This window comes from Pyxicephalus adspersus, chromosome Z, assembly GCF_032062135.1.
Source record: "Pyxicephalus adspersus chromosome Z, UCB_Pads_2.0, whole genome shotgun sequence".
NCBI lineage: Eukaryota > Metazoa > Chordata > Amphibia > Anura > Pyxicephalidae > Pyxicephalus > Pyxicephalus adspersus.
The window spans coordinates 45,141,606-45,166,611 of record NC_092871.1 but is presented as its reverse complement, the minus strand read 5'-3'; the positions used below and the strand labels follow the sequence as shown (position 1 = coordinate 45,166,611).

The following is a 25,006-nucleotide window of genomic DNA, read 5'->3' as shown; positions in this document are numbered from 1 at the left end:
TAAGCATTTCCTTCTAACTTTGTATGGAAATCTTCTTTTATCTGTATTGCATTTGTAGCTGCATTGCCAATTCTGCAAATATTGATATAAAAATCAATTCTAACTTTCACCATGTGGACCTGTTAAGAATATTTTGCGCTGCAGATCCAGGAGACACTCGGATACATATTCTCTTATAGCAGTACCGCATACAAACTGAGCATTCCTTAACGATTCTGTTTTCTAAGCTAGAATAGATAAAACAATCAAGATTCTTCTATGAAATAATTTTCAGACTCTTCTTTGTGTACTCTGCCTCACAATAACAGTTTATTGTGGGCTACACAGAAAAAACACTTTGCACACACTTCATCATACATTAATTATTTGATCTTCCTATTTCCGAGCAGATCTGAGGTACTTTGTGATTGGTGGTTGCACTGTGAACTTTGCTCTCTGCACTGCCCTACTGACTTGGTTCTGCCTGCAGGGATTGGGTTCAGTCTGATCTGTAAGAGCCATGTAAACTGCATGTACAGCATGGCCTATATTTAGTTAATAAGGTGAAACTGGAAGTATGGATTAACTTCTGTACATGTGCAAAATACATCTAGACATTGCATATACTAAAAGAACTTCCAACACCTTAGTAGTTTGGGCACTTCAGTCAATAAATACTTCAGAAGAGAACAAAGAAGTCAGCAATGTCAGGTTGCGTCTGTATTGGGCTTAAGTACAGCATCATTTTGAGGTGACATTTGTTGCCATCCTTCTGTGTGAGTCCTATACAAATATTAGCCAAGAACTTATTCTAAACCACCATTATAGGTCCATGTCCGAGTCTGTCCTGTCCACTGCTCCTGTGTTCACAGTTCATGACACAAGAGCATAGGTAATTGTCAGTAAAGTTTCTATTCTTCATTTCTTTGATTCTTCTTTGTAATATTACTTGTCTGCCTCATGTGATTTACACTTTTGTTCATTATTCAGCTTATGCTTGTTATTTTCATGTAGCAACACTTCAGATAATGAATTTCTTGCATAATTGCTTGAGACTCCTCATCCCCAGAAGTTCACAGCCCCCTTCCAGGTCTCAATCTACCTTTGGCTTACTAATATGTGAATATGAGTAACAGTTGTCTGCTGCCTCTCCATTAAACTGATCAACTGTCCAACTCCATCTTCCCAAGAGGGAATCATAAATGATTTCTCACTTATCATTTCCGTTCAGACTTCTGCTTTCCTCCTAGAATATTTTCCCTGTACACTTCAATACTGTAATTACAGAAATATCAATTCTTTAAAGTCAGATAGTTAGAAATTCCTTGTGACAGTTGTGGAATGCTGAGTGTTGTAGACGCTGCTTTGGACATGGCATCAATTTTCAGTTTTACACAAATGTTTCTTCTCTCTTTCTCTGTAGCCTAAATGAGAACCAAAATTATAAATGGGGATAAAATTCTCCAGCTAATGACCTAGATCAAAGGTTTTATTGATGCAGGATTACAACTGGACACTTTGGTCCTTTAGAACTTGCACTGTGGAGTCAGATATAAGTATGTTGTAAACTGTTTTTTGCCTGCAGTTTGTTATCTTCATCAGTTTGCCATTAATAATTTTACTGGCCATGTTTCTAAAATTATTGTAGTTTGCCATGCACAGTTAATTCGCATGAACAAATTTTGTCTTTACAGAATGCAGTTTGATGCTTCATAATGAATATGCATTACAGAAGGCTATAAGGCATACTCATGACTGTAACACTGTGGATATATGGATATATCTTGGTGTAGCTTGTGTCTAAAGATCAAAATGGCACAAAGCTGAGATGCCCTCTGCACATTAGAGCCTAGAGTTATCACAAGGGATAACTGAGGAGTCATTATTTTACAGTATGCATTACATGGTGGTGACATCCTACTTTCTCCGTGTAGATATTCAAAGCATAGCAGTTCAACCATCACAACAGCATATTCACAAAACTGTGGCAGAGTAATTGTAAAAAGAAATTTGAAATTTTTCAGTTGGCTGTCTTTTTTTTTTATTATTATTTTGGTATCCTGAGATTATTTTGTTGCCACTGGATATCAATAGGCAATTCCATAGCTAAAAATTAAAAAATAAATATATATATATATATATATATATATATATATATATATATATATAAATATTGCAGTATATAGCAGTTAGCTTCAAATAAGCTCAACGTTTATGTGCTAATCTTCACTTACTAAGTTATTGAATGTTCATTGCTGCGGTACCTACAACTTCCCTATGCTCTGCTCACTATATCGTCTATATACAAAAAAACAGATATTTTTTTGTGCCGTTATTGTGCCATTGTCTGCCAGTGTCTGGTTCAAGAGGTTAGTTGCTAACCTGCAGGTGTTTCTGATGCCATTTCTGTCCCAAAGACATAGTGTGTCTCCATATTACACAGGACAACTATCGCCAAAGGGCAAAAAAAACTAAAAAAAAAACTATCGCCAGTCTGAAAATAAAGGGCAAAATTAGTGGGACAATTTCCAAAGAGATTCCAAAGCATTGGCTTTGCACTACAATTTATTGTATTCAGCACTATTTTTATTTTCAAGATAGTTATCTAGTCTTTTCCTGATTTTTGGCTTTCTAGCAGTTGTACAACTACAGTTTCCAACATGCCCCTAAATATGTTCCACAACGGATGAAAAGCCTGCAGGCCCCAGAGTATCATTGTGTGCAGCCGTGCCTTTGACATGAGATCATTTCCATTTTTCTTTTGCTGCTCATGTTTTTGTTTTTTCAATTTCATTGCTTTCTTTTGTTCTGGTTGTATGTTTTGTTTTAGGCCCCTTCACCTGTGAACCCCAATGCTTTGGACCGCACAGCCGCATGGCTCTTGAATATGAATATGATGTTAGAAGATGAAAACACTGAGCCAGATTTCAAGCACAGGGATAATATGAGGAATAAGGAGGAGATGACCCAAATAGAAAAGGTAACTGCAATTGGATAGATCCTCAGAATTTCCCTTTCTCAGCTCTCCATCCCTCATTCTGTAACCCCCCTGTAATGTCTCAGTCAGTCTTAGAAAACACATTGTAGACGCTCAAATCAAAAAGGCACCATGGAGGGCATTAACTAAAGTGAGCAAAGCCCAGTCAGTAATATGCCTGGTCTAATAAGATCCAATGAATCTTTTGTTTAAAAGATTACTTCTCTTGCATCTGAGCATCTTCTTGTTCCAGGTGAATCTATCTGGTAAGTCATCCTATAAAGTATAGGCTATAGCCACTCATATTTTACCTTTTGACGGCTCTCTTAATGTTTTGCTATGCCTTACATGGACCATTCATGGAACTCATGGATAGATAAATAGTACTTAGTGGAGATTTGAAATAAATAAATATATCATTTATATCTGCAGAAAAACTGTTTGATCCTCACATATACCCAATCCATATAATGCATCATTCTGGTATTGGATAATTGTAATTATCGTTGACAGTAGCCAGCTGGTGTAAGGCTTAGGTTGTGAATAATACAAACTGTGCAGCACTAAACTTCTGCATGACCTCTTGCAACCGTTCTGTTTACTGCACACATGCAGAATATATTGTCCAGCCAGACACTCTGTTAGCGCTGGTGTTTTTAGGTTTGTGAGTACCATTTTTAACCTTTAACATTTTTTTTTCTTTGCATCTTGTTTAGTTTCCTTTATTATCCCTTCCTCTAGCTTTTGTGTTGCATTTATGAACGTGTAGAAAACACAATGCAAACGAGAAATGCTCTACGTGTTTCTTTAACATCTAAAGCTACAAGCAGTGTGAACAAAGCCAGAGTGTTAGTAAAGGTGCAGTTATCATTCCTCTTTGTGTGCTAATTACATTATAATGTATTAACCATCAAAAGTTGAAAAAAAAAATACATCACACCCAAATCTTTTGTTCTGTTAATAAATGATAGCAAGGACAATATAAAATACTTACATATATGTTGGCTGGCAGCACGAGCCAGCTTGCCATGTTGACTTTTTTTTTTTTTTTTTTTTTTTTTTTTTTTTTTGTGCTTCAGTCCAGCATTGTCTGTCTCTCTCTATTACTGTGCCATATTAGGTGTTTACCAGGCTTCACTGGTAAAATAAAAGAAAGCAATGTTAACACCAGTTTGCTTTTAGACACATCATTAAAAAATAAATAAATAAGAACCCAGGGAGACATTTTGGTGGTAAGTAACAGATAAAAATGTTCCTGTCCTTATTGCCTGCAGCTCTGAAATGAATAAAGCGTTGTTTAGCTGACATAGTAGCAGGTGATAAAATTTTCTGCTTTTTGCAGGTTATACTACGGCTGATGTATATCTGTGATTACTAGTGACCATACTGCAGAATGTAAAACTCACCCATACAACCCAAATAAAACCATTTTTTTCTTCCAAATACTGCAACTCTGTAACTGTTTGTATTACAATATGATTAACCTAGGATCTGTAATAAATATTGATGGTTGGAAGTGCATTGTTGTCACATGATGGCTGGTTGAAGTTCAGAATTTCACATTGTATTCTGTGTGTAGCTGGTCCACCATCTCTCATCACAAGCTTCAGACAGTAACGCATTCCGAAGGGACCCCCGCGTGTGCCCATCTCCACACAAAAACCTCATTAGAAAAATGAAATCTTTCCAGGTCTGAGCTTGTCCCTTAAAACTGCTATCCTCAGGCTAGAGGGCACTGCTGGATGGTGATCGGCAAGCAACAGGCCGCCCTGTCCTTTGAGAGCTGTTGCCGCCTGAAGTACAAACACAGCAAGCAGCTTCTTCCAGTCTTACACAATGATTAGAAAGACCTCTTAGCCCCCCACTGAGCAAAATGTAAATACACAGAACACAGAAAAATATAATTGCCAGTAATGGCCTCCTTGCCTTCTATGCACAGAGCCGCCAACAACTGTCCGCTCTGAGTCTGCCTGCACTCTCAGCACTGTTGATTATCAATACAAAGGAGACTTAAGATCTGGCTTTCTCTGCAGCTTAAAGCTTCAATTAATACCTGAAAATAATCATTAATTAATCATTATCAATCAATAACTAATTATTAGTCCTAATTTAATAGAATAGATAGAGATGCTGACAGGTGACCCTTTTATAGCAATAATACGAGATGGCGGAACATCAGTGGTGTCCATTATAGTGTCAGTTGAGTTCAGGAGGGCTAAAAGGACAAATCTTTACCACCATTATAATATTTATTCTTATTTGAAATTGTCACAGAGTCCTGATTGTTTTAGGCAGCCAGAGAAAATTCTCTTTTCCTAATGATATGCCATTTTACCATTAATGAGAAGTTCTGGCCAGATGTCAGTGTTTGATGTGTGCAGTAGTAGTGATTTTCTAAGGTAAACTTTCTTCTACTTACAAGAAGGTTGCATTTATACACAATGACTGAAGCCCATAGTCTTAGCCTGTTTTTGTGTGTCTGATGGTTCAATTTGACTTACTGTTTGCAAAATGCAAAGCCTACAGCTGCAGCAGAGGAGTACTGCTCATGAAACATATTGTAAGCTGTAAATGTTTATTAAACATTATTTAAAAAAAAAAAAAAATATTGGTTTAATTCAGCAACGACACTTAGGGCACCTTCCTACTTGTGTTTTTAAGGGTATGATGGGCACCCTAAATTATGTATACAGTCAAATCAAACATACCTGCTTCTCACCACATTGTAATGCATATCTCAGATAGAGAACATATGTGCTGCCTTGCAGTGTGCAGGACAAAAAATGAGGCAGGCAAAAATATGCCTTGCACACCCATTTTCTTGAGAAAATGGAATGTGTGTTCAGTGCAATCTGTGTCACTGTGCCAAAAACCATAAGCGTGAGTGGGAAAAGACCCTCCGAGTATCCATGCTGTAAGGTTGTGGGAGAAGGTCCATAAAGGCCTGTTCATACATTAGAATGCAGTCACTGGAAACTATCTTTCCTGCTTGTTCCCTGTAAAAGGGGAACTAGTAAGTGCTGTACACACATCACTGGTATGTTCTATGGCAGGCATGGGCAAACTGTGGGCCGTATACAGGCCAATAAAAGGTTGTTTCTCTGGCCCTTTTGGTGCCACCCTGAGCAGGGTTAGAAGAAGGACCCTGATGGGCGGGGGGTGCACTGGCCAGAGCCGCGGAACACATCCTCTGTTTGTATCCCGGCTCATGGAGGTGGGCGGGCTGTGTCCCTGCACACAACCCGCTGACTCTCCAATAGCAGGCTCAGATCTGGGATGGGAGAGTGAGCAGGGTTATGCCATCATGATGTCACGTTCAGTGACATCATGATGGCATAACCCTACCCATTCTCCCATCGGCCTGGCCCCTCCGTCAAATTTTTTTATCAGATTGTGGCCCCTGACTGAAAAAGTTTGCCCACCCCTGTTCTATGGGAAAGGGGGCGCATGAGCAGGTGGCACCCAGATGTGCTCTATCCATAGGAAAGTACAGCAGTCATCTGTGCTAGGTCATTCATTGACCTGCCAGGATGTGATAATGAACAATGTTAGGGGACTACTGTACAAAATAATTTATCTAGGGTGACACTAATCTAGCATGTGTAAGTAGCTTAAAGGCTGAAGTGTGTTATCAAAGGAGCAACAGGTATCCTGATTACTGGTTTCCCAAGCGATAAAGCCATCACAGGTATCATCCTGCTCAGAGTTCCACCACAAAATGATCTGTGCTAACAGGTTAGTATGGGCATTGTCCGAACAGTTCATACATTTGCACAGAATTTTCTGTAGTCTTTGGCCTGTAGTGCTAGAAAGAGTAGGATTTGTAGACAAAGCTGTCAGTACATACATTTCTTCAATGTTCTGCTATAAGCTCCCCCAAAGTTGCTTTACTAATAGAGGCTGGTAGCTGCTAGCTTAGCTATATGCGCATACCACATGTAGATGGGTGGACCTAATGGCTTATTGGTGGGACAGGGCATACCACTCTGAGTGGAAAGAGTGTTCCCCTTTTTAACAATCAACAGGGTAAAAAGTAATTCTGGTGACGCCATCTTGGAGAAGTGCATGCTAGCAGCTTGATCTAATATTTTGTTGGTAAATAAATCTGCAAATATTATTTGCATTTTTGAAAACTGTTTTGTGTTTGTCTGGTAAAAAAGACATTACAAGCAAAGATCATAATTGTCCGTCGCTCAATTAACCTCAATTTTCACAGTTCTGTCTGGTCTTTTTTTTTTTTTTTTTTTTTTGATGGAGAAGTCTGAATTACACCAAATAAATAAAGACCACCCTCCAATTAAATGTCCAATTAAAAATACCTTCATAGTCAATTAGTTCCACTTATTGGAGTCAACAATGAGATTGCTTCTTTATCCCTCTAAAGTGTAATAAAATTGTATTGCTCTGTGCTACTACTTGTGTCCTTTCTGATTTTTCCCCATGATTTGATTGCCAGATGGCACCGAAGTCCTGTCACCATAGAGGAGCTTTTGGTATATAACTGTATAATTGCATTAGTTGACATGAGAATAAGTAGGTCTGAAAAGTTCCCTACTAAGGGAGAGGAAATCTGTTTCTTTACAGTGGTCTCCTAATCACTGTGTAACAAAGATCTGGGTGTTATATTTGAGTTCTCCCTTCTGCAGAAGTTTAAGGCCTCATTGTAATTTACTAGCTGATTATACTTTTGTTGGTAAAGTTTGGAGAACCATTACTGCTCATTTCTCCCAGCAGTACCAGCAAGAGATTATGGTCCTCCAAGACAAACTGCGTCTTTCCAATAAAAAGCTGGAGGAATATGAAAACCGCTGCAAGAGCCAGGATGAGCAGACTCAAAAGATTCTACTGGAGTACCAGGCACGACTGGAAGAGAGTGAAGATCGTCTGCGCAGACAGCAGGAGGACAAAGAGATGCAGATGAAAGGCATCATAAGCAGGTACATTATATTTTTATTACACAGTATTTATATAGCACCGACATATTTTGGGGGAAGCCAGTTAATAGAATTATATGTTTTTGGAATGTGGGAGGAAACCAGTGTACCCGGAGGAAACCCACGCAAACACAGGGAGAACCTGCGAACTCCATGCAGATAGTGTCCTGGCTGAGATTCCATTCGAAGGCCAGAGTGCTAACCACTGAACAACATCGCTGCCTATTTATTTAAATCCTCTTTTGTTACATACATTTATTGGGGTGGAGTTATCTGTGGCTACCAAAAACCTTTCTATTGGCACTAGTGTTTATTCAGTGGCAAGCATGACCCTTCTTATCAGTAGCCACCTATTGTATGACTGATGATGGGATGCTTAAAGCAGTCTAATTGTGAATAACAGGACATGCTGGTCTTGATTGATTGTGAAAGCAAACCTGTCACAATGCTAAAGCACAGTTGTTACCTTTATTGAGTTTGCTTCTTTTCATTTTCATAAGCTCTGGATCCTTTCTACTGAGAGTTACATACTAGCTTCATTGTTATTACCTTGTGCAATAAATAACTAGTTTTACTGCCCTGAAGTTGGCATGCAACTTATTCAGTCAAGGCTGCCTCTAATAAAAAGATGTATTAAGCAGGTTTCCTTTAAGGACATGCAGGCATTTGTGTTTTGTTGTGCTGATCAAACATTTGCAGATGGCATCAAAGGTGTTCGTATATGCATGAAATGCATTGCTGAAATGCAGTTTGGAAAATATCCTCGTTTTCTGAACTTTTAAGTTGATGTGGCAAGTTTTTTTTTTTTTTTTTTTAGTTCTGAAATTAGAGACTTGCTGTGTCCCTAACTGAGCACACAAGGGTTTCTAAAAAAAAATTCAGCGAATAAAGTGGAACTCCAAAATGTTTTGTCCCGCCACCCTCTCATCTTCATTGGGAAAAATGCCCTCATTTCCGATCCTGTTAACATTTTGTCATATCTTGCTACACAAGTTGGACAGGAAGTGAAAGTTCTATCCCTTCCCTTACCCCCTTCCTGCACTGAAAAAAAGTCCAGACTGGAGCCTGTGTTTTTGTTTCACGTAAATGAAAAAAATGTACATTATTCTGAATATTTTTGTGCTCATCTTATTTTCTAGTGTAATAGGCTGCAGTGTGACTTATTGCACACTCATAATATGAAAAAAAAACTGCTGTTATGTTTGTAAATACCCAGAAGCTCAGACAGGGCTATCCTGCATCACACCTGGAGGGTTATAAAAAAATAGCATCATAAAATGCAGAATTTATTATCCAGTCAGTCCAGGCTAAGAACCAGGAGGCACCTGGAGTCATGCTGTTTTGTTGCCTTATAAAAATTACAAAATCTGTCTGACTATACAAGATACATAACACACATGGATACATTAGGCCAGCTCTAAAAGTATCTCCTGCTACAGCTATGACTTTATTGGATGATAAGGGAAGATTTGTTCTGCAATCACATTCCAGATCTGGATATTTAGGTTTGTGAACTGAGGTTTTTTAACCTCTAATCAGCATATGTTTGCAATGATGTCTGCTGTTCGGGCACCTGATTACATTTTTGCATAGTAAGTTAATCCATCCTATTTTGCTAGATGTCACCCACCAAACACCATGTTAGACTGTCAGCAGGCAGGAATTTGGAAATAAAACTTTAACAGAAAGTTCAACTTTACAGAAAGTTGAAACACAAAACATTTTTCCTGTAGCCTGTATTAACCTCTTCAATAATAATTCAGTGCATGGCAACTGTGAACTGGGCTAATATATGTCAAAGATCAGAGCACCCAGGTGTCAAAGCTATTGAACCATACACAAGGATCAAAATAATAGGAGAGACATTGATTGTTGCTTGTGAGGCGCCAGTGATTGTAGTGGGACCTGCAATAACCCAGTGTCCTAGAACTTTTGCAATGAGGAAACATTAGAGAATTGTTAGGGTTTGACAGGTCCTTTATAAAACACTTGGTTTACATAAAATAATGTGCAGAATATCAGAACTAGAGCCAGAGATTATACATTCACAAATCAATAGCACTAAAGCTGGTCTGGTCAGGCTTATTTTTAGATTTATCTGAATGTATTTTAATTTATTAAAGTGCAAAGAATACTGATACCTGAAACCTAAAGCAACCAAACCACACACTCCTTAGGTAAATTGTTCTCTTGAGCTAACTCACTTTTACACGGAGCAGTCAGGAGGGCAAATTGGTAGTCAGGACACCATGTGGCATGGAGTGTCAGCAGGAAACTGTAAGGTATTGTGGAAGAGATGTGCAAATTGCAGTTCAGAAATCATTGCCCTAATACATGGTAAGTGTTCTGTCCTCACAACACTGTCCTGTGTAGTGCAGCTAGACAGGCAGCTAAACACTGTAAATAAGGCCAATAAGCGGAGAAATCTGCTTCTTGACTGAGATTCTCTGAACTTTATTGTCTTTCCTCATTTACTTTAATTTTGTGAAACTACAATCACCATCCTGTAAATCTAGATAATTTCCTGTTGCTGGCTAGAATATATTATGCAAAGACTGCTTACAAAAAAAACAACCACTAGAGGGCAGTAGAAAAGCTAATGTATATCAATACTATTGTCTCTGCTAAGATGCAATGAAGGCAGCACAGTAAGTATCCGCAACCCAACCCACAGTAAATTATCTCTAATTTCTCTGATTCATTCTTATACAAGTTCTCCGCAGTCTTTTATCATTGTAGTAAGTGGATTATTGTGCGGTTTGTTTGCTACAGGTTGATGTCTGTGGAGGAAGAGCTGAAGAAGGATCATGCAGAGATGCAGGCAGCTGTGGACTCCAAACAGAAGATTATTGATGCACAGGTATGCATATATCACAATTTGACAGGTGCCATGGTAATTCTAGATAGACAATAAAAAAAGTTTTGCCCTCTGTGTAACTAGCACAGTGGTACCACCCAGGATGGCAATTAGGTAGGAAATTATTGATTCCGCAAAACGTTATTTAATTTCATAGGGAACAGAGAAGACAGTGCCAAAAAAATATCTAATGTAAATTAATACATTTCCCTGAAGAACCCCTTAACTGATAGCACATCAAGCCTTCACACATCCCTCATCCCATCTAGCACAAATGAGGCCACATTCTCTAATAACTATGAAATTATGAAAATGCCTTATCAATGTCTCTTGTCCTGAGTTAATTACAATTTATAATCAAAACTTTTAATCCGACAAAAGTCGAATCTCTGCCTTCAAATTTCATGGCTGCATATAAATTTTATTAAGCTGCTTTGTAATTCTTAGAACATTCTCAATGTTCATATCTGTAATTATTACAAGAAAACATCTCCAGCATTTCGCAAGTCTTTCCACAAGATACACTTCTATTTTATGTGCTTGTTGTCACCATTCATATCCCGAAACTGTCACTTACTTGACGCTACAATTCTCAAATAGAAGGAAATTGTATCCAGTATCTTATTTCCACAGATATATATCTGTAGTAAACTCATCTCTGCCAATTCAGGCAGCACACTGATAACTGGCACCGCTGAATGGGTAAATAAATATTCTTTATTTCACAGATGCAAAGTCAGCAGCATCTCACAAAGCTAAAAACATGACCATCAGTAAGGCATTTCTGAAAGGAAACCTGTTATGAGAAAAATATCATTCAATATCATGTATAGCCAACTCTTAGTTTTGAATAGGGTTGGGAGGGTTAGAATGCACATTAGGTTCTACTGCTATCTGGGGCACAAGAGAGATTTCCTTCACTTAACTAACTTGTCAATGTTTTTAACAGACCAGAAGGTCTCTTCACCTATAAAGCCAAAAAGCAAAACTGTCCTTGAAAGAAAATGCTAGGGTACTTGTTGTGGTCATGGACTGATTCACAGCCTTTAATTTTGCTATTCCTAGTTAAGACAATATTTATTCATGCTTATTATAATAATAAAGAAAATGTATAATATGCTGCGGTTATAAGTATCTTTCAGGCACTAATATGTGTTTAAACATTTATGAAAAAAAACCAACTTTTGGCAAGGGAGGGTGTAAAAGAACAGACTTGGTGATTCTGTTCTAACTGCCCTGGCTATCCATTCTTTGGTCCTATTATGAATGTTCAGTTATTTAGTTATTGATGTACAGACATACTGTGAGCTTCCTAGTTGAGAATGTTTACTAACCATCAGACAAATGTAAATTTCTAAGTCAAAAGTTGCCTTCTTGTCATTTCAGGAAAAGCGTATTGCATCACTGGATGCCGCCAATGCCAGGTTAATGAGCGCCCTAACGCAGCTAAAAGAGAGGTACAGCATGCAAACACGTAATGGAATTTCACCCACAAACCCAACTAAATTACAGATCACAGAAAACGGTGAATTCAGAAACAGCAGTAATTGTTAACGGTCGGAATACAGCAGAGACACACAACAGTTGCCCCCGCCAAAAAAAGACTCTGTTCACTATGGATGGTCCTACTCAGACTGATGCATTCTGGGAAATCCCTAGAAATGCAAAAGATAGCAAATTTTTTCCTTGGAGAAAAAAAAAAATACAGATGTTGTAAAAATGTGCCATAACAATACATATTTGTATATGATTCCTGTTATTGCTGGTGAATTATTTTAATGTTAAATATTACTATTTTTATTTCTTTCTTGTCCAAAACCATTTGCCAAAATTTGCCCATTAGGCTGACAAAGAATAATACAGTGTACAAATATTCTAACACTATGGGTGGGTTATTTTAAGCTTGCAGTGCCCTGTAAGGTGGAAATATGAACACTGATCACACCTGTAGTTTGTTTGTGGATCCAAGTGAATTCACGGTAAACTAAAAAATAAAAGTAAAAAAAACAGCAGCCATACTTCTCTCCTTGTAAAACATGGTTAACAACATTTGAATTTTTGTCTTTTATAATGGCAGGGAGGGGGGGGGGTCTGCTTGCATGTATTACATCCACTAAATTCCGGTGGAAATAAGCATTTGTCTAATCAGCAAAAAAACACATTTTCCGAAGCAATGGCCGAACATTACTTTTACTGGCCATGGTAGCAGTGTAGGGCTTTGATTGACATAAGTAAGTCTTCCAGATAAATGTGGCCAAATTGCCAACCTGTGGGATCAACTTGCTTTGTAAAAAATAAGCCTCATCACTCTCTCCACCACCTCTGGCCTAAACCAACACTTAGATCTTCAAAACTGTTTTTCAGTTTTCTGCACTTTACCCAACTTCACTAAATGTTCCCAATTAATCAGAAGTGGGGAGTGGTGGAATTATAGACTTGATTATGGCCCTGAACTTAACTTGTAACCAACGTCTATCTGCACTAAAAGCTGGTAGCTATTGGTTTACTATTTAAGCACAGTTGGCAAAGAGTACTTACAGGGAGGTAATTACAGGGGGACTGCAGTGAGTCTGTGGTGAGCTCGGTGTCAGGCATGGTAGGCAGCAGTACTAGGTACTGTAAGAAATTACTTTGTTCTATAGTGGTCTCCAAGACTTACAGAAAGAAAGGAACAGTAAAACAATGTCTCACATACACACAAGTTACTATATACTCATTGTAAATAAAAATGAAATATCATTTATATAATATATATATATATATATATAAACATCACATTGGTACAACTATTTACATTAGGCTGCTCGCATTCCCATATACAGTTTATTAAAAGACTTCGATTTAGTAAAAGGGTTACTTCAAACAGCTATAAGTAACGTATTTTACATGGGCTGATGAATAGGTGTAGTGCCTGAGGAACTGGTGTACAAATAATAGCAACAAAGCTCACCCAGTAAACTAGCCCAGATACCTCAGAAGAAATTTCCTGTCATCTGATGATAACATAGAAGGACAAGTCTTAGCCAAAATTGTGAAATGGACAGACAGCTGCACCAAATATGGATTAGGAAATTTGTCATCTTTACCGACATCACTGGAAGAGTTTGCAGATGGAAATTTGATGGCAAAATGATTGTTTTATCATAACATCTCTCAGCTTTATCAGAATATTGTACTCCGTGTAAAGCATGCCTCTTTTATTGCGTATTTGCACTGTGCACCCCGGAGTCCTCTATGCATTCAGAAATGAACAGATTCATATGCAATCCAACTCCTCTCCACATCACGCGCCTCTTCACTGAAGTATACACAACAAGCAAAAGAGCTATTAAATGCCATTAGTGTCCTGCTCCACCTCCAGCAAAAAGGACATTTGCACTGACCACAGTGATCATTTGAACTATAAGTGAGTGGTTTACTGTTGACTACTGAAAAGTTAATTTCCCCCTTATAATTAAAACACCCAAAAACAAGACTTGCATTTAAGCCATAGGTAGTACTAGTATAAAAGACAGTAACATAGCTTTATTACAGTGGGTGTTATATCCAACAGCTGGGATGGTGGATTAGAAGAATTCAGGAAAGAGGAAGACATTATAAATTTATTGAACTCTTGTACCTGGCACTCTTACCCAAGGTTTTTTCTTGGCTCTACACAATGCTGTGAATTATGCAGGTGATTCCCTTGTAATGCAGAACCCTTCAAGCGTGAACCATCTACTCTGTTTGACATTATGAAGCTTTTGATAGTATCCTGCCTCATGTCTGTGGAAATACTATGCTGCATTAAAGGACAAATCTGTGAAGTTGACATATTTTCTCTGCAGTAACAGAGTTTATGGCGCTGTATAAATTATAATATATATTTTATATATAAACAAGGACATAAGAAAAATATGAAACAAAAGGTACTTATCACTGGAAGAGACACTAAACACTATTTGAGCATCTTTACTTGTTCTTGAGTGATGGCACAATTCTTGAACAAACCAATGTGATCACACCTGACTTATATGGCCAGTGATACAGCTACTGATGTAATGATACAGAAGTCCAATGGTACTTATTTGTGTTTAGTCACCTCAGATTCTAGACATAAAGTAGATACAATGATAATGTAACATGTTATCATGTAACGGAAACGTACCATTCTGGTAAACTGTCCATTGTAAATAGAAGGCAAGATAATTTACCCTTCCTTACTACCTCCATATACACATGACCTCTGTTGTCTTGCAAGTGATTAGCTGATCGTGAAAAAAAAGCGAAAGAAAGAAATTAACACAGACACAACCTCTGCTTACAGAAGAGTCTACTCCACAAATACACCAGTTTTCAGGCCTTTTTAGGGTGACATTTTGACAATCTGCATTGTCTTCCCATCGGTGACTTCCCAGGACTGTACATTTACTATATGACATGCCCAAGACAGAAACAAATCTAAAAAAAAATAATACAGTTAATTTCATGCTGATGTTTTTTAAATGGCTAAATGTTTCTCGTACATCAGCTCCCAGCTCGTCAGCTCGTTCTCTTTTATTAGGGAGTTTAGTTCATGTCACTCTTCTGTCACATGCAGCTTTTATACCAAAATATTTCTCCAGCTCCCAGAAACAGTCTCTTATATTGTTACACTGAAGCAATTTTAGGTCAATCATAACACTTCCAATTTGCAGTGAATAGACACTTTCAGAATTCACTTAGGAAATTCCTGACTAAGCACTCTGCAGCACTGATCTGTCATGTATATTGCCAAGTTGTTCTGACATTAATGTTTTGTGTTTTGACATATGCGCACAAATTTCTGTCAAATAAAAAAAAAAATTGACATGCAGCAGGTAGGCAGTAGAGATACCCTTACCTTAATTGTAGAGAAGAACTGATTAGCAGAAACTTCTTCAAATCTAATCAGTTTGTTTCTGATTAAACGCAGTTATTTTTTTTTTTTGAGGAATTGTTTACAACCAAACAGATTTACATGTTTAATGTTCGCTCTGGAGCGTTCATTTCATAATTCAATATTCAATTTCCTCATAAAGTGCCATTGCTGGCAGGAAGAATCAGGCACCGTGAAACAGATTCCCGATATTCATAGTTTCAGTTACAACAATTTCACATATCTGTTCCCACTCCACTAACGATCCATGGTATGGGCCATAAAGTTTATTTAAAGACGCTTTATTGTTTATTTAAATAATATTTATTCACAAAGCACTTGTCTCAGTTCGGACATGACTTCAAGGACACATTTTCCTAAATAAAATAAATAAAACGTATTTCTAATACCTAAAATGAAACCGCCAATGCTCAATGAAACTAAATATAGGTGCTCAGAATATGTACATATACAACAGATCTTGTTATAAAAATATTAGTGATATATAATTTAAATAGTTGGTATCTACCCAGACCAGGAGAAAGAGAAGAAATATAAAGATATATTAGATACACACTGAAGTCTATAAAGGGACCACAATCACCAAATCATGAACACAACATTCTAAAAATGCTAGTTTTTTTCTTTGTTTACTTTTTCTTACATTTCACATAGCTTGTGTCTCCTGCCAGATTATTTTGTTGTGAAAAGTGATTTTTGGCAAAGTCATTTTTCAAATGCCTTTATGTATATTTTCAGCGATTAATGAGTTTTTGTAAAGTGTATAACTATGAAATTTCTGACAACATCAATGATTATGGAAGTTCTGCCTGGCACTTTCTGGAATTCATCTACATATTTATTTTTGATTAACATCATTCTCATTATTATTTTTTTTTTTTTTGTGAATTTTTTTATTTGGATGTGAAGTTGCTTCACATATTCAATCAAAATTAAGTAATTTTTGGCATGGTGTGATTATGAAAACATTTATCAGCCATAGAAAAAATATTTTAAAATATTTATAGAAAACAATACAGGAGAAGGCGATGGTGGGTAAATCCTATTTCTTTTTTTTCGCAGTATGTCTTAGAAAAAAAATCATCATTAATCAAGAATACTGTCCACTTAATATTTTTGGAAACTCTCTGCTTGGAAAATAAAGGCACGGAAGAATGTAAGTGATCTTAAAATACAGTCAACCAGCTACATGCTTTTCCTACGGATTTTCCCTTTGTCTGACGATTCCCCATGCAGAGGGATTTTTTTATCTATGTTGGAGAATGCAAATCAGTCCCAATGACGGCAGCCAACTAGTCAGTAAATCCCTAAATACTAATAATGACACCTTCCATGCTGCTTACTAGTATTGTTTGCTCCTTCCCAAATTTTAAACAGCCTTCGCACACTCCTGGGATGGGACTGACCGGCCAGAAAACATTGTGGCTTTCATGGACAATTGTATGTAGTAATTTTATTTTTACTGACTGAACTAGAATATAAACCAATTTCACCCATGGCCACATAACTCCAAGGAGCCAAAACACTGAGATTTGGAGTTCCAGGACCACAAAAGCAAAAACAGAAAAATGCTGCTTTCAGGGGTAAATCTCCAAAGAACTTTTTGTACAGTTTAATATTATCACCTAATAAAAAAGACAAAAAACTGCGGTCTTTTACCTCTACTTTCCATTTATGGAAAAATAAAAGAATGTATACTGTTGTAGATAGCTTTAAAACTGCAAAATTACACAGGAAGACTGAAAAAAAATCAATTTTTTTTATTTTTAAACGTTGAAAAACAAATAATCATTTATATTGTGATGTTTGTTGTCAAAATAAAATATAAAAGATCCAACTCTATACATGACATAACTCTGTAACTTGTAAAATATGCAATAGTAAAAATGCTGAAAGCTTTCAGAATCTTTCAAAATAATTCTTTACATATGTAAAATGAACCAAAACAGGGAAAATTATTTTGTTTCCCCTGTTTGCATTTACTATATATAGTGTGATATTAAGACATTGTCTGGTCTGACTTTGACTTTTTATTTAATTTAGTGAAAGTCATACATGAGGGTTAATGACACTTCAGTGGCAAAAGCCACTGAAAATTATACTTGTCTATGCCATGATAAAATAAATAAATATTCTATTTCTGTTACAGATAGTAGTACCTGTTTAATATATTGAATGTTTCCTTAATATCCAAGTCTAGAAATGATTAAAAAAAAGCGTGTGGCATGGAGTGTTTTATGTTTCTACTTCATTGCTCCAAAAAAATTAAATTCAATAAAAGAATACCGAAAAGCAAATTCCATGTGAACACTAAACCATGACTTTTTTCAAATTTTCCCAAAATTTGGTTCTTGTTTACGGTACAGTTAGTGTACAATTTTTTTGCAAGCTTGGCCCATATTAGAATATCATGTGGTGCAGTATACTGTGGTCAACATAGTGGGTAATCATATTTTACATATAAGGGAGCTTATTAGCAAGAGAGTATAAAGAGATTTTTATTTTTGATAAATGTTCATCAAGTTTGAGAGTAGGTGGTTTAATTTGAGAGAAATTAAATAATAATTAGTTCCATGATGGTGAAAGTACTGTATTTCACAGCACATTTGCACACGTGGTGATATAATGCAGCAATCTACTTCTTCTTAGTCAAATAAAGTGGGATTTAAATCCCCTTCAAGGAGGACATCACACACGGTGTAATTACTGCATCTGTCCTCCAGAATCTCTGAACTCCAAGCTGACAGTACGATGACACTGAAGGCCAGACCCTCTAAACATAGCTTGCTACTGCTGCTCCATAAAATCATAATTTACAGAGCCTTCAAGGGGAAATGTTTTGTTCCCAGCTACTGGCAAGTAAAATAGCTTTAGTGTTACCTGCAAAAAATGCAGCATTGGCCTTAAGACATGCAAATACTTTCAAAAAATCTTTAAGGGAAACCTGTAAGAAATATATAAGATGCTATTGCTTGCCGTTTTCTAAAAGTGCTGGCTGTACCTGGCTGTTTTGTTCATACCCCAAAGTCACCAAGCCAGAGAAAGAAAGCAAGCACTAATTTTACACTCTGTTCCAGCCTTTCTCAATATTAAATATTGGATAAACACTTTTAAATACAATTTATTAAAGTTAGAAGGAAAAATGCCAAACAAAATTTGTTGTCAGAATGCTGACTTAGATAGACACCTAAAAAGTGCTGTCCTGACAGCGACTCTGCCACATGGTTTTAGTGCAAGGACTAGGCAGGCACCATCAAATTGAAGCCACAGATCAAGGAATCCATAGGAATGGGCAGCACAGTGGCTCAGGTTAGCACTCTGGCCTTTGCAGCGCTATGTCCCTGGTTCGAATCTCAGCAAGGATACTATATGCAAGGAGTTTGCATGTTCTGCCCATGTTTGGGTGCATTTCCTTCCACATTTCAAAAACAGGAGGATAGTTAAATTGGCTTCTCCCAAAATTGACCTTAGACTGTTGTGATGACATGTGACTATGGTAGGAACATTAGATTGTCAGCGCCTTTGAGGGACAGGTGGTGACATGACTAAGCACTTTGTAAAGCACTGAGAAATATGTTGGCGCTATATAAATTCAAATTCTTTGGAGGAGATTACACCATTCTCTGCAGAGACCCTTTCTGTTTATCATTTTACACTGCCTTCTGCTATAATGGGCCAAAAATTAAGATAACCTAAACCAGCAAAATAGAAACTTTACAAGCAGACAGTACATTCTAAAGACATCTTGGAAGATGTTTGTTTTGCACGTTTGTTATAGTCTACACAACTAAACTTTGCAGCTTTTTTTTCTATGATGCCAAAAATCTATTGGTGTACAACGCTCTTCCAATGCAACAAAATACCTATAGAAAAGTAAATTGTAAAGACCGTTCTAAGCTTCCAGCTTAATAGATATCCGCATGGAAATAACAGAACAAAAACTACTTCATAACTCAGTTTAACAATATGTGATAATGGGTAGTGAGTGGATGTGGACAGGACAACCTCCACCAAATTCTCTATCAATATGAAAGATTTTTTGCCATTGCTCAGACTCTAAATTTACAATCTTGAAACTATGGCAGCTTATTTAATGAAAAATGTAAAATTTTATGGTGCAGTATCTGTAACGTGTGATCTTTTTATAGGAATATTGAAGTCCTCAGAAAATATATTATGTCTATACAGAATATGTCTGGTAAATATGGGTTATCACTTTATATATAAAGTACCCTTATATTTTTTGTTTCAGCATTAATGTGATATATAACCGTGTACAATAAAGGGAATATTAATTGTTGAGCTTCTTTTAAACTATAGATATATAATAATATTTTTTTTTGGTAAATAGCCGTGGTAAATAGCCAGTGTGGTAAATAGCCAGGGCAACCACATCTACAAACATGAACACTTTTCATTTGCATTATTGAAAATACTGATGTTTTATTCTGCTGGAGTATTTGCATTAAGGTGTACAGATAATTTTTTACTGATGCTGCTTGTTCAGGATTGGTAACGGGTGTCTGAAAACTACTGAGAATTTTTTTTGTAAATAAGTGTATGGAGTATGTTAAAAATAAAAGGTTATTGAAAAGTTGTGAATATCTCAGTTTAGTTGTAAAAATCATTCTCTTGAATACTAGGACTTTGCATTGCATCCTAAAACAAGAACTTTTGTTGCTGCAATATTAACACCTGCTAAGCACTTTGACTCTTCATTATACTCTGAATTCCTTTTCCATTACAACAAAAGATCTTGTAACTTAAGGCAACTGAATTAACACATGGATTCTTTTTTTAAAACTGATTTAAAGGGTATTTTTTTTTACCGAACATAAAATTTCCGAATGGTTTTGCTCCACTGTACCTGACCAACTATCCAATATCTGTATTTAAGATTACAGGAACAAATCTCTTTTTTTTCTTGCAAATATAAACCAATGTCTTGATGGCAAAAATATTCACATCTGCCTTCTTACATTCAATTACTTACAATGCGGAAGACAAATGTTTTATAATTGGTGTGAGTTGTATCATCTGCATTCCTAACGTGCTGTTGTTATAACTGTTTTTTCATAAATATTTGGGAAAGGCAAATTTTATTAAAGGCCTGAAAGTGGACACTAAAAATTAAAGTGAAGAGGAGTTTGAAATTTGCTAAAATATAAGGCTATCCCGTGAGTTTATTTGAAAAGATTGTTCAGTAGACAAGTCAGTAGTTATTTTTATATTTTTTTTTTTTTGAAAGATCTACTTTCTATGTTATCAATGTACTAACAATTTACAAATTGTGTTCTGAGAATGACGTGGATGTGAAATTCATGTATATCGGAAATTAGAATAATAAAGCTTTATTTACATATTTAATGCTGTTTTCATGTCTTTTAGTTGCTTGTTTTAGGATACCATTGTTGTATGTTATGTACATGGCTATTGGGGATGGTCAAGAGTCAAAATCCAAAAAGTTGTGGTATATGCAGTGCAGGGAGAGGAAGTTACATCACAGGCTCAAGTGCCATTCAGTGGGTTATGAGGGGTGCTCAAAGTTCTCGCTCAAGAAGATTAAGATTAAAAGATTAAGCTCAGAATAAAGTGCAATTCCAGCCAAAACGTCTCCTATTGTTAAGTTTTTTTTTATAAGAACAAGAAAGTTAAAATAGCTGTCAATTTTTTTATTGTGTTACTGTTTCTTTAATGAGTAGCATTAGCAATAAAGCCCTGACAAATATTGTATTTTTGTCTACCTAATTAGGAATTAAAATTATTATTATGATTATTGAACTTTACCCATAAAAGCACCAATATGTTACACAGCACTTTAAAATCAATATGAGTTGTAATGACAGACAAATACAATGTCACAAGTGGACCAACAGAACATACAAACTAAGAGGTTTGGAAGAGTGGTATACAACAGGTGGGATATATAGAATGTATATGAAACACCATCCAATCAATGTGACTGCATTTAGCTGGATTTGAGCAGATAGTATGTCTCTGAACACCTCAGAAATCATTCAGCTTCTTCTGTCCTGTGTCACATCATGGATAAATACTAGTGTCCCAGTGCCACTGGCAGCCATGCACGGCCAAGCCATCACACTGCCTCCGCCATGTTTTATAGATGATGTGCTATGCTTTGGATCATGAGCTGTTCCACACCTTCTCCATACTTTTTTCTTGCCATCATTCTGGTAAAGGTTTATCTTGGTTTTCATCTATCCAAAGAATGTTTTTCCAGAACTGTGCTGGCTTTTTTAGATGTTTTTGAGCAAAGGCCAATCTAGCCTTTCTATTATTGAGGCTTATGAGTGGCTTGCACCTTGCAGTGCACCCTCTGTATTTACTTTCATGCAGTCTTCTCTTTATGGTAGACTTGGATATCGATACGCCTACTTCCTGGAGAGTGTTGTTCACTTGGTTGGTTGTTGTGAAGGGGTTTCTCTTCACCATGGAAATTATTCTGCAATCATCCACCACTGTTGTCTTCCGTGGACGTCCAGGTCTTTTGGCGTTGCTGAGTTCACCAGTGCTTTGTTTCTTTCTCATGATGTACCAAACTGCAGATTTTGCCACTCGTAATATTGTAGCAATTTCTCGGATGGGTTTTTTCTGTTTTTGCAGCTTAAGGATGGCTTGTTTCACCTGCATGGAGAGCTCCTCTGACCGCATGTTGTCTGTTCACAGCAAAATCTTCCACATACAAGCACACCCCTCAAAATCAACTCCAGGCCTTTTATCTGCTTAATTGATAATGACAAAACAGAAGAATTGCCCACAGCAGCTCATGATATAGCCTTTGAGTCAATTGTCCAATTACTTTTGAGCCCCTGAAATGAAGTGATTGTGTAAAAAAAGCTTTAGTTCCTCACATTTGCTTATGAAATCTTTTTCTTCAACTTACTGAATTAAAGCTGGAAGTCTGCAGTTTAACTTTAACTTTAACAGAGTTGTTTGATTTTAAAATATTGTGTAATGTATAGAACCAAAATTAGAAAAAAGTTGTCTCTGTCCAAATATGTATGGACCTAACTGTATGTACAGTAGAGAAACTTCATCTAATTGTTAGTTTATTGTTTATTTTTTATGTTTTTCCTGAAGCCTTACACCAGCCAAACTTTAAACTTCTTAAACTCATATCCACCTTGAGCCTACAATACCATCTATATGTAAACAAATATCCACCCCTGACTTGTCTCTCCCCATCCTGGATAAAATTCAATGCTGCCTTTCAGCTATCTAATTCTGGATGGCTGACAGGTTTCTTAAACTCAACTTGGATAAAACAGATTGTCTCTGTCCAAATATTTATGGACCTAACTGTAACTCCCTATTGAATATCCCTAATAGGAATGGTGTTGATGATTACTTTGATCGACTCCAAAGAGAAACTCAACTCTGTTCAGAAGCTGTGCCAAACAAGGCAGGGAAAAGACCAGTCAGCAGTATTGCCTTTAGTATCATTATCACTGATCTTTCCAAATGACTAATACACCAAGACTTGATTTAAAATGTCTGTTTGGAGGTGACCATCCTGGTAGAATCTGGACATGCTTTCTCATGTCAAAGCCTCTAGAAGGAACAACAGTAAGAAGCACAGAAATTCCATCATCTGAGAGACTAGTCCTTAATCTAACACTGAAAATACATATATATGAGGCAGAAGTGCCAAGTGACCCTCACATATCAAAAGGTGCAATGTTATCATATTCATATGACAGTAAATCTTCTCTTTAAGTTCACTTCCACTTTAATTTCCGTGGTGGTTGGTTAAAGTCTACAAGCAGTTGATTGGTTGAAAGCACTGGCAGTCAGTTTTGTATACCATGAAAAACCGGTTGGATTAATGCACAACTATGTTAGTGTGTAGAGGAAACATAATGTGCCCCATATGAATAAAACACTTTATTACAACAACTTTCTTTACAGGGCCTTCTTTGCAATTGGTTTATGATGATGTAAATTATGCCTAAAAAGGTACTGAATTCATCATTATTTTGCTTAAAATTTCTATAACGTTCATTAATATACTAAAAAAACTGTGGTTCTTGGACATTCACTGAAGCATTCCTTTGTGGAGAATCAATGACATTGACAAATTGTTTCAGTGGGAGTCACATTCACTGCATTAAAAATAGACCCCCTTTGTGTATACAACTGCAAAATTGAGGCCTTCTGGTAGGTCAAAGAAATAAAATAAAGGCCCCAGCTTTTTGTTTTAGACAAATCCAGTTATAAAAACCATAACTGCTGCCTCTGTCCATGCTAGGAAAATTCAACCTCTCTATTTGGAATTCTCCAGTTGGTACATATGTTCCTGTGACACCCACTTTGAGGAAAGAATTGCTCTCATTTCCTGTTCCTTTATTAGGACAGGAAAGAAAGGCAAATGTGTATTATAGAACACAGACTGAAAAATAAACTGGGAATATCACCCTTCCTATCAACAGATTTTTGGCATTTAGATTAGACACAATGGTAAATACTGATTAAAAGTTTGTGTTTGTGTACAGAAAATGTGATATGAATTTCTCATCTATGCTGCAATTCATTTTATAATGTGTGGGGGGGGATGGATGGGGCAAAATATTGTACACATATGTGCATGTTTTTTATTTGGACTAAATTACAAATCAGAAACATTATTGGACCAGTTAGCTGAGGACAAAATTGACAGTAAATCCTAAGGCCTAAGTGTTAGGCCTTTTGTACTGCTTCCTAAATAACATTAACATAATATAACATAACAATCAATTAATTCAACAAGCTAATGTGGCCTAATGATTAAGATGTTGTGTTAATTTTTATGACAAAGTGTGGATTTCTCCTTTAAGGCAAACCCCAGTTTACAGAATAACCAACAATATCATTTTTGGATAGTCTGCACAGCCCCAGGTTTCGGTTGGATGAATCTAAACACCTTTTTTCCTAAACTTGTTTAAATCATCTGATTTGCAATGACTGTTTAATGCACTGCAAAGTCATAGGGCCAAATCACATCTTTCCCCTCGTGTAATTTTACACTTGAAGAACAAATGTAACGAGTGCTTCAACGTCGATGGAAAAAAGCCGTAAAATTTTAATGATCTTACAGAATGCAAAACACTCTTCATTTAAATAATGGATAAATACGATGCAATTTGCACATAAAAGACGGCTATAAATATTTGATTACATACATAGGCAATATCATTTTACAGCCTTAAACATTATTTTCACTGAGAATTAACATCTTAACAGCTTTGTTCTAAAAATATAATTGGTGTTCTCCTGAGTGTTTTTGGAAGAGGAGAGAGAGCGGCATCTTCTACTCTCCTTAATGATGTCCTTGTGGTGCACAGAGAAGAGGAAATGAGGGATCC

General features: G+C 36.6%; 1 protein-coding gene across 15 annotated transcripts in view; it reads left to right on the top strand.

Moving 5' to 3' along the window:
* Positions 1–21,003, top strand: part of DAB2IP (DAB2 interacting protein) — a 275,541-nt gene extending 254,538 nt beyond the window's left edge. For 10 of the 15 annotated variants that reach the window (XM_072430460.1, XM_072430458.1, XM_072430457.1 and 7 more), the window contains 4 exons: positions 2,810–2,959; positions 7,688–7,893; positions 10,663–10,750; positions 12,134–12,497. In XM_072430460.1, coding sequence (XP_072286561.1) covers positions 2,810–2,959; positions 7,688–7,893; positions 10,663–10,750; positions 12,134–12,301 — 612 coding nt within the window. In that variant the 3' untranslated portion in view covers positions 12,302–12,497. Of the gene's footprint in view, positions 1–2,809; positions 2,960–7,687; positions 7,894–10,662; positions 10,751–12,133; positions 12,498–16,706 lie in introns of those variants that run through there. The other 5 variants (XM_072430455.1, XM_072430462.1, XM_072430459.1 and 2 more) reach the window with 4 other exon arrangements.
* Positions 21,004–25,006: the final 4,003 nt, after the last annotated feature.